The sequence below is a fragment of the Notolepis coatsorum genome, assembly GCF_963971535.1.
Source record: "Notolepis coatsorum genome assembly, chromosome: 7".
NCBI classification, from domain to species: Eukaryota; Metazoa; Chordata; class Actinopteri; order Aulopiformes; family Paralepididae; genus Notolepis; species Notolepis coatsorum.
The window spans coordinates 45,742,240-45,753,176 of NC_140171.1; the positions used below are offsets into that span (position 1 = coordinate 45,742,240).

General features: G+C 46.2%; 1 protein-coding gene across 2 annotated transcripts; it reads left to right on the plus strand.

Annotated features, from left to right (window-relative positions):
* The first annotated feature begins 666 nt into the window (after positions 1–666).
* Positions 667–8,237, plus strand: lyl1 (LYL1 basic helix-loop-helix family member). 2 transcript variants are annotated; one of them, XM_084318875.1, is made up of 3 exons: positions 667–1,424; positions 5,751–5,857; positions 6,893–8,237. In XM_084318875.1, exons 1-3 carry the CDS (start codon positions 745–747, stop codon positions 7,438–7,440), a joined length of 1,335 nt encoding a protein of 444 aa, XP_084175001.1. In that variant the 5' UTR covers positions 667–744; the 3' UTR covers positions 7,441–8,237. The 2 variants fall into 2 exon arrangements, with proteins under 2 accessions (XP_084175001.1, XP_084175002.1); XM_084318876.1 differs by having other exon boundaries at positions 5,751–5,845.
* The last annotated feature ends 2,700 nt before the right edge of the window (positions 8,238–10,937 follow it).

Below are 10,937 nucleotides of genomic sequence, written 5' to 3' on the forward strand. Positions count from 1 at the left end.
GGACTGTTATGAATGCGGCCTCACAGTCGCTCACACCACATACAGCTATAACTAACACCTGGCAGACTCCAGAATGGTGGGTTATGGACTGAACCAGAGGGCTGCAGCAGCCCCGGCTAAGGTACATACACTCTGGACAGAGTAACAGGGACAGCGCAAGACCCCTCATACCAAGCGCCCTGGGATTGGTAAGGAGGACAGGAGGTTATTGGGTGGACTGAAAGAAAAGGCATATACAGTCGAGAGTGAGGTGGAGGAGCAGAAGACCCTGGACTAAGAGAGAGAGAGAGAGAGAATTATGGGATTATTGGGTGGACAGAAAAAATATTTTGGTCCATTTGACTAGTTGCAGTCTGCAGTGTCACTCTCACGCACGCACACGCACGCACACACACACACACACACACACACACACACACACACACACACACACACACACACACACACACACACACACACACACACACACACACACACACACACACACACACACACACACACACACACACACACACACACACACACACACACACACACACACACACACACACACACACACACACACACACACACACACACACACACACACACACACACACACACACACACACACACACACACACACACACACACACACACACACACACACACACACACACACACACACACACACACACACACACACACACGCACACACACAAACACACACACCCACAGGCTGAGTGCATAGAGGGGACCACTACCATGATGGAGAAGCTGAACTCCAGCAGCCTGCCTGCTTTACCCACTGACCTCCCTCGCCTGTCTTCCTTCTCCTCCTCCCTCTCCTCTTCCTCGCCCTCTTCCTCTATGGACCAACAGAGTCCCCCCCGAAGCCAAACTCCAGCCTCACCGGACACTATCAGCTGCCCGCCTCTGGCTAATGAGACGGGGAACCAGAAAGACACGGACGTCCCTGCCGGCGACTCACCTCAGCCCGCCGTCGCCACGACGACAGTGTTACCCAATCACCATGCAGACAATAGTACCAGTGCTGCACCTGAGCCTGTTGTCAGGGAGACGGAGGAGGAGAAGCGGGGAGGGCCAAATACAGTCATCAATGGTTCCCCAACTCTGTCCACGCCTCCCCTGCCGGCACCGGCCATGGAGACCAAGACATCTCCTACCAACCTACCACCTCCAGCCACAACAACACCCTCCTCTACTGCTAACACTCCTCTGCCCTCCCACATCCCGGTCATCAGCCTCGGCCACAGCAAGCCACCCCACCCCCTCCCCAACACCCCTCTGACTGCCCTGCACCCCATCCCCATCCTCCCACACGGGCCCCATGGGGACCTGCGCCTCACCCAGCTCCCCCCGGCCCATCCCCAGGGGCCTCTGCTGCCCCACCAGTACCTGCCTCCACACCCCTTCTTCACCAGGTGAGGGTGCTTTGTTTTTTAGAATCCCCCAACAGCTGACATAGTGATATACAATATAACCTTACAAAGAAAGAACAGGCAAAATACCTTTAGGCCAACTTCCCCCACCCCTGGGCCCTCATTCATCAACGTGTTCTACGCACAGATCTGTGCTTACCCTGTGCGTACGATCATTTCTAAGCAAAGAGTGGGATTCATCAATTTCGATTTGAACTTGACTCCGTGCTTACATCTACGCACAGGTCAGACCAGGCGTACCTGGCGCCCAGTGGTAGAATATATTATTACAACAAGGAAATGAGCTTCTGTGCATAATAACACTGGCATGTTCTGTACGAACCGTAGTTCATTATAGTTCATTGTAAAATAGCAACAGTAGTGTAATTATGGTCAAAACCCTATAAATAGCATTTGGAATAATAGATCTTTCTCTCAGAATGAATGCAGCATGGTTTATATAGCGTTATCGGAATATACGGGGTGTAGGCTACTGACTGACTGCGCTCCGCGTAGCTTGATTGATTGATTGATTGAAAAGTTTATTAACAGATTGCAGAATGGGTACAGTACAGTACAGCTCAGTACATACAATTGTTAATTGGGGATGCAGACCAACTTTCGTCTTGTTTACATCAGGGTCCCCCATTTTCAATTCATCATAAATCATAAAGCTCAACTCGTTATTATTTTGCGCAGACCGCAGAAACACGGGAACGTTTTGATTATATTTAAAAGGCTTTACGTTAAACGAAACAAGTGGAATTTCGAAGCTGTAAGCAGAATACAAGTCATATGAATATAGTGTTCTTCCCCCTTTTTACTGTATAAGAAAGAATAGAAAACGCATTGCAATGACACCAGATAGTGGACAGACTATGTATATGATGGGATTCAAGTTCGCGTTTTTGTTGATCATAGGCATGCTGTCAGAGTATGATATCTTCAAACATTCTAGAACATTTGTCGTCACAGATCATGTCCTAATAGAACATAGGCTATGGCATGGATCGTGATATTGTGTGGACTGTTATTATTACTGTACACCACCCATTGTGACAACAGCCTTGTGAGTCCTGCACACAAACATGATGGAATTCAAGTTCATGTATTGAAAGGCAGGCTACATCATACATGCAGTGAGATTCATTGTTCTTGTATATGCTCTCGTATTATTGTTTATATAGGCTACTGACATCAAAATAGATTGTAGTATGCCTCTAGAAATCATATGCAGCAGGTAGAAAATTGACGGGAGATCCATCGCGATTTGGAATAAAATTGAGGAGAACTTTAATCCCTGGGTATTAATCAAACAACACGGGAAAAGGCAGTCATATTCCAGCGCGGTATTTATTAGTGTTTGCGCTGCCCAGGCAGCAATGGTTAATAGATATCATATCCGACATCACCGTAAGTGTACACGTCTGTCAGCCTGTCTCATGACACGCTTCCCTCGGCTTAGTCCATTTTTCCACATTTCATGGGTGTATTCCATTACCGTATATGGTTAATCGGGGCGTTTCTGGTATGCAAATACGTGAAAGTGTGCACGAGCCTCGACGCAGAGCCAAGGTGGGATTCATCAACACGGAGGAGCATAGAGCCTGCGTACGCACGTGTGATGAATCCCGACTTCCCTGTGCGTACACTAGTTCTACATTCCGTGCTTACGTGTGGAAATAGAACATGTTCTACGCACACATTGATGAATGAGGGCCCAGGTGTTGGTATCCTCCATTAACTGACACCACAGTGATACAGTATATCACTGATACAACAAAGGATAGTGAAAATAAAAGGCTTGGTTCTAGTAGGATATTAGTTTTAGCTGTGCAGAGCACAGATCCACATAGATGGCATGTAAACAGGCTTGGTATAAGCAAGCAGTCTTTGTGAATCAAAACCATGAACTTTTTTTTACAGAATTTTGTTTAATTAAATGTATTTTTAATTAGGTGTATATGTACAGTAACATTGATTTCAACCTAGCAAATCATAAAAACATATATAAAAATAACTGTAAATCATACTATGAGACAGCTTCCTGATATGGCAAGATATTTCTACTAATGTCTTGGTAATGACAGTTTGTGACAATGTTGTCAAGTTTCTGTTTCATATGAAACTATATAACTGTTGGATCTGCATGGTCTTCGTTGTGGTTAATAGCAGTTGTACTGTAAGGTTATATGTATAATGTGAATCTTCTCATGGCGTTATATGACTGGCGTTATATTTTCTATTGAGTTATCAACCCACACATACACTTTTCTTTTGCATTCCTCAATGGGTTTTTTCAGTTGAAAAAACAACAGGTTACAGAATGGAGGTCACAAGGACACATTGTTTAGGCATCTCTTAGTTTACCCTCTTTCATCAAGGTGACACAGCAGTTCCTATAGCGGTAGTCATTATAGTTCTGCCAACCTGCACCTCCTGCATTAGACCTGCGGGCAGGGGCAGTCATTATAGTTCTGCCAACCTGCACCTCCTGCATTAGACCTGCGGGCAGGGGCAGTCATTATAGTTCTGCCAACCTGCACCTCCTGCATTAGACCTGCGGGCAGGGGTAGTCATTATAGTTCTGCCAACCTGCACCTCCTGCATTAGACCTGCGGGCAGGGGCAGTCATTATAGTTCTGCCAACCTGCACCTCCTGCATTAGACCTGCGGGCAGGGGCAGTCATTATAGTTCTGCCAACCTGCACCTCCTGCATTAGACCTGCGGGCAGGGGCAGTCATTATAGTTCTGCCAACCTGCACCTCCTGCATTAGACCTGCGGGCAGGGGCAGTCATTATAGTTCTGCCAACCTGCACCTCCTGCATTAGACCTGCGGGCAGGGGCAGTCATTATAGTTCTGCCAACCTGCACCTCCTGCATTAGACCTTCGGGCAGGGGTGCGTTGGTGATTTCAAAGCTGGTTGCACTGTGTTTTAATGATGCCACGTGCACGCACGCGCGCTCCCGTTCCCTCACGTGCGCACAGACTAAAGACAATGCCTAATTGCCTCTAGGAATGGAATGTAACACATTTCATTCACAAGTTTTGTGTGAATGTATCTGAGAACGTATATATATTTTTTTTATCCACTTTTTCTCCTCCTGTTTTTTCTGTGTGTTTTTCTCCCATCCCAATTTAGTCGTTATGTAAATTCCCCCCTCCCCTTCCTGGTCGTTGCTCGCATGTGCCCCAGACATAGGAGACAGCCAGCAGCATCTTTTCACCTGCCAGCGCGGACTCTCATTGGTGAGGTGTAACGTGTGGGAGGTCACACTACCCTCACCATCTCCCTCCCTCGCTGTGCAGGCGCCCTGACCGACCTGTAGGAGTCGCTGTTTACAACGACCAGAATACCACCCCACCGGCTTCCCTCCCGCTGACTCTGCCAATTGAGCCAGTATGACGGCCGGCCAAGCCGGAGGCAACACTGACAGCCGGATTCGATACCAGTGACGAGCGCTTAGTCCGCTGCGCCACCCAGCCGCCAATATCTGAGAACGTATTTGAACACACCTGACACACACGTATTTGAACACACGCTATTGTTATGCAAAGTAGCCAGGTGGGTACTTGGCGAGTTGGCGCATCAGTCGAGTGCAGTGCATTCCTGTGTGCACGCACGTGCACATCCGTGCATGTGCGTGCGCGACGCGTGCTTCTGCTCACAGAGCCGGTTGCGCGGCGTGCAACCCCGTCCCATGAGCAACGCACCCCTGCCTGCGGGACAACAGTTCCTCTTGGAGGTGGGGCACTGCTACAGCACAATAGGCTAAAGCACAATGGCTGCCTCTGTACTTTCCTTGTCTGCAATGGAGATCTGAGAGTAAGATATTCTTCTTCTCCCCCAGTCCAGTTTGTAGCTGGAAACATTGATCTATTTCATCCCCCCAGAAGTAGAATCAGCTATAGTTACTAGGCTTAATGAGACCAGGCTCCCGCTCTGCATGCACACTCAATCAACACCAGCAGCATAATCACAGCACAATGGTTCCTGTCGTCCTCTCCCTGGCTCCATCCATTCTCCAACAATATCTCAATATGGAGCCATGTAAGAGCTGGTTATGCAATGAATAGTCTAACATGTTGGTAAAGTGCTTTTATATTTGTATTTTATATACTTTAGTCATTTGATTGTGCTGTCAGTAAAATGGTTGTCTTTTTTCCTATTGCACCCCCCCCCCCTTCTCTCTCTCTCTCTCTCTCTCTCTCTCTCTCTCTCTCTCTCTCTCTCTCTCTCTCTCTCTCTCTCTCTCTCTCTCTCTCTCTCTCTCTCTCTCTCTCTCTCTCTCTCTCTCTCTCTCTCTCTCTCTCTCTCTGTCTCAGCTCTTATCTGGGTCCATCAGGGAACTATGGTATCTTCACAAACAACCGCATCAAACGAAGACCCTCCTCACACTTCGAAATGGAGCTCAACGACTGTGAGTTTCTGTGTGAGTTACACGTTTCATGTGAGCGAACACAGGCATGTGTGTTTGAATGTGTCTTTTATACTGCATGTGGCATAGGATAAACGCCAGATGATTTCCAAAAAACACACATACACAAAGGGAGCCGCATGTGATTGGTGGAGGCGGGACCCTTACAAAACACAAAAAATCCATCAAAATCAGTGTTGTTGCTAATCATTGACACATGCTAGCCTGTAATAATCCCCCCCAGAAAAATCTACTTTGCATTTGATATATTGCAAATATATGCCATCACACACACTGGCATTTAAAGGGTTAGAATTATAAAAATTAATATGTGGTGTTATGATCAGGGCTGAGGTTGAATATAAGATTGTATTATTTTCAATCTGACATTACAAAAAAAACAGAAAATCCATTGTTGCTAATCATATGCTGTTTTTTAACAATAATTTGTGATGCCATCACAAACACTGGCATTTAAGGTACAAATAATTTTTTTTAGTGTGGCTGGGTAGTGTAGAGGTCTAAGTACTTAGTGTGGCTGGGTAGTGTAGAGGTCTAAGCACTTAGTGTGGCTGGGTAGTGTAGAGGTCTAAGCACTTACAGTAGTGTGGCTGGGTAGTGTAGAGGTCTAAACACTTAGTGTGGCTGGGTAGTGTAGAGGTCTAAGCACTTAGTGTGGCTGGGTAGTGTAGAGGTCTAAGCACTTAGTGTGGCTGGGTAGTGTAGAGGCAGTGTTCACAGGTGGGAAGCCAGTGGGGTATGAGTTCTGGTCGTTGCAACAGCGACGGCTACTGGTCAGTTTTGGAGGGGATCTGGGGGAAATATTGTGAACCTCTGTGCGAGTTACACTCTCCTAGTGAAACTCCTAGCTGTCAGGTGAAAAGAAGTGGCTGGCGACTACACATGTATCGGAGGAGGCGTCCTCAGACAGACAGTTGGGCAGCGCAGTGACCAGGAAGAGAACTGGCATAATGTCAAAATCGTGGGATGTGGAAAAAAACGTGAAAAAAGGTTCTGATGGCATGTTGTTCCCATGTGTTTGCGTCGCAGGTCCTCCTCAGAAGTTGGCTCGGCGTGTCTTCACCAACAGCCGTGAGCGCTGGCGGCAGCAGAATGTGAACGGCGCCTTCTCAGACCTGAGGAAGCTCATCCCGACACACCCTCCCGACAAGAAGCTCAGCAAGAACGAGATCCTCCGTCTGGCCATGAAATACATCAACTTCCTGGTCAGCCTGCTCAATGACCAGGCTCAGGACAAGAACAGAGGATCGCTCGAGGACGAGGCTGAGGAGGACAGCGCCGAGGACGGGATCGACAGCAAGGAACTGCACCCCCTCTTCCGGGGTGACACTCCACCACCATCCCGGCGCCCTCCTCAAGCTTCAGCCCCTCCTGCCCTGGCGACGGCCCTCAGAGACAGAGACTCAACCGATTCGGTCATCACCTTGGCAACCTCGCCAGCTACCTCCAGCTGTTACAGCGACACAGACAGTTTGGAAAGCTTTGTGGCTAAAAACTCTGTGGTGGTGACCCAATGTATTCTGGGAAATATCAAGGGTCAGATAAGGACAGTGGCAGTCACCAATGATGAGCGGTAAATGGCTGCTTTTTTATATAGCGCTTTTATCCAAAGCGCTTTACAATTTGTTACTTACATATTACACATTCACACACCGACGGTGGAGGCAACCATGCAAGGTGCCAACCTGCTCATCGGGAGCAATTAGGGGTTAAGTGTCTTGCTCAAGGACACATCGACACGCTGCCCAGGAGTGGGAATCGAACCGGGAACCTCCGGATTGCCAGACGACTGCTCTACCTCCTGAGCCACTGTCGCCCCTCGGTGACATGGCGAGACAATGACAAAGAATACAACCATTGGGATTTTTAAATGGACAGGGTTCTATCTTCTGCACAGCAAAGCTGCCAGCTCAGCTCCCCAGTTCTGTGTGACTAACAGCTTTTTAGTGATTTCTTTTTCTTTTTTAACTGTCCCTTTCCTGTGAAGGTGCAAGCGTGACTTTGAGGCTCTCTGAGTTTCTTGGAAATTTGGTATTATTAGGGGCAAATGAAGGGGAATTAAACAATATAGAATTTTCAGATCTAAATGTGTTTTAGATTCATATTTGATTACAATGAGCATGCAGAATAGGTTCCAGAAAACATCATGCAGAATTAGAACAGAACTTTGTCCATATATAGTGCTACAGATCACCTTCTGTCTTGCCTGCTATGAAATGAACTTCAATGGCAGACATACCCCATGTTGCAGTTTTTCGATTTTGCAATTTGCTCATTGCAATTCTCCTACTTTCTTTTGTCAGACGAGGAGTGGAGATGGTCACACCCTGGCTTCGACGGATGTTGTGACACACTTGTACCAGACACAAATAAAGCATGTTTTAGTTTGCTGTTCCTTATTCAACATCCTCTTATTGCGCTCCAAGACTTGTCAGCACGATTTCTCAACACTTCCAAATGTTTTGCTGTCTCAGTTTATAGGAACACTCAAGTAGCCTAGTTTCTAAGTATTCAGCTAAAGGAACACGCCAACATTATGGGGAATGTGCTTCTCCAGAATCAGACAAGAAGACACAGTAGATATATATAATGTCCTCTCTGTGCGTCTGCAAACTAGCCTAACTTAGCACAAATTAATGGAAGTGGATACGGACCAGCTAGCCTAGCTGTTCGCCAAAATCACCTCTCCCAGAGTTTTAAGCTAGGCTAATGGTCCATATCCACTTCCATTCATTTGTGCTTAACTAGACAGCTTTCTACTGAACATGAAAATGGTATCCAATATCTTCTTGTCTGACTCTGGAGAATACGGTAAGTGCATTTCCCATAATGTTGCCGTGTTCCTTTAAGTGCAAAGCTCAGTGGGAAATGTAACAAATGTTGCAAAAGTGAAATGGCATTAGAGGGGCTGATTGTGAGAATACAGGGGTGTCATACAATGCAAACTCAAATTCACTATTTCCACTTCAATCTGATCTCATATCAACTCAATATAGTAGAAGAGGCTGAGAGTAAAGAGTGGATTTAATTGCTGCTGAGTCTACAGTATGCTTAGAGTACGTCATCTTGTAGGAATAACAATACTTCCCATTCAGAGCATAATTCAACATAGCCCTCAATATGTCATCAAGCATCACATTTAGGATACAGGCGGAATAGTCAAAGCTTTTGCTCCATCCGTCCATGTTGTTTCTGCCGTTCAGCAGCATGACAGATTGATAACAGGAAATGCATTTTTACAAGAGGGTACAAACAACACATTGAAGTATAAGTGTGATGAAAGAAAAGATGTTCTCCAGCCGGACAAGGCTGCTCCGTGACATCACCAGGAGAATCCCGACCATGGTAAAAAAAATATATATATATATATGAAATAATTGTTTTTTCCCCCCTAATACAGCTGTTGTGGGGAGTGGTGGGAAAGAGCGGGTCAGGTAGAGTCCTCAGAGTGGAAGAATGGGGTGTGGTTGACGCACACGCGTGTGCCTGTGTGTATGTGCAGGACCAAGTGTGTATTTATGTTAGATGTTCAAGTTTCAAGTTTATTGGAAAACATTATGAACAAGATATTACGATTTTTTTACACTACAAAATAAAACAACATTTTCACACAAATGTCTTGTGTGTGCTGATGTGTGTCGGCTGTGTGTATAGCCTTGTGGATCTGGTTCTCAGGCTATATATACCAGTAGGTGGATGTGGTGAAGACAATGACAACAGTGGTTGATGTGTGCGGTGGTTTGGTGGAGGTTAGGGTGGGATGTGGGATGAGGTTAGGAATGGGTTAAACCAGGAACAAAGAGGGAGGCAGAAAAGATGCATGTGTGTGTGTGTGTGTGTGTGTGTGTGTGTGTGTGTGTGTGTGTGTGTGTGTGTGTGTGTGTGTGTGTGTTTGCATGTGTGTTTGTGTGTAGGATGTAGTTGTGGTGGAGCTCCCAGAGGTATACAGTGGTAGAGGTGTCCTTTCAGCTGCAGGTGTCCAGGAAGCGTCTACAGTTAGTGCTGTCTCATCGACGGCCAACAAGCATCCTGGAGTTGGGACGTGGGAGGGACTGTGGTGGCAACTGTCAGATGGAAGAGGGCAGAGCATCGGGGGCGGGGCGTGCGGCATCAACACCATGGGGCTCTCAGACCCCCTAGACAGCCGGGCTTGCACACCACGCAACAGGAAGTTCTGCTTGCATAACCCTGCTACCACTTGCTCTGCCTGCGGTGGTATACCGCTCACCCTCCCCACCCACCCCATCCGCATTGCTCAACAGTGGCATGCCTCTGAAACCACAGGAGAGGTTAGGGGTTGAGGCGGGGTCACGGAAAGGAGAAGGGGGAGTAGCGGGGTATTCTGCTGTGAGAGGACTGATCTGTGACAAGCTATTACACTGATAAACATGTAATAATAATAATAATAATAATAATAATAAACTTTATTTGTATAGCACCTTTCATACAGAAACTGCAGCTCAAAGTGCTTCACAACAGAAAAAAGACAAAGATAAAATGAGCACAAAAGTGCAGACATAAAATCACAGTTTTTCACATTAGGATCTAACATCCCAACAGGCCACCTTGTTTATGGTTTGATTACATTTTAAATACAATCATCTGTTCTAAACATGTAGGAGTCATCTCTTCTAAACATGTAGGAATCATCTGTTCTAAACATGTAGGAATCATCTAATGTAAACACACAGGGATTATCTACAGTATGGCTCATCAATTTAGTAAGTAGCTATAAAAAATATATTTGGTATAGGAGAAAATGTTTTTTAAAGCTACAGTATTTAATATTACAGGTTTCTTTTTCTCAATTTAACCTAATGAGGCATTGATTAGCTGAACCAGGTATGCTAATCAATACCCCATTAAGTTGAATCAGGGTATGGCATGCTGGTGGCGAAATTGAACAAATCCATATACATAGAATGAAACTGTACATGAAATGACTGGGTTGTCCTCGAGGGGTTGTTGGGGAGCCAAACCTGTGTTCTTCTAGCCCTCTCACACAAGATTCACTTTTTGGAAAACACAATACACTGTAGTTTCTCAGGGCTTCCTGGTGGCATGGGGTGCATAA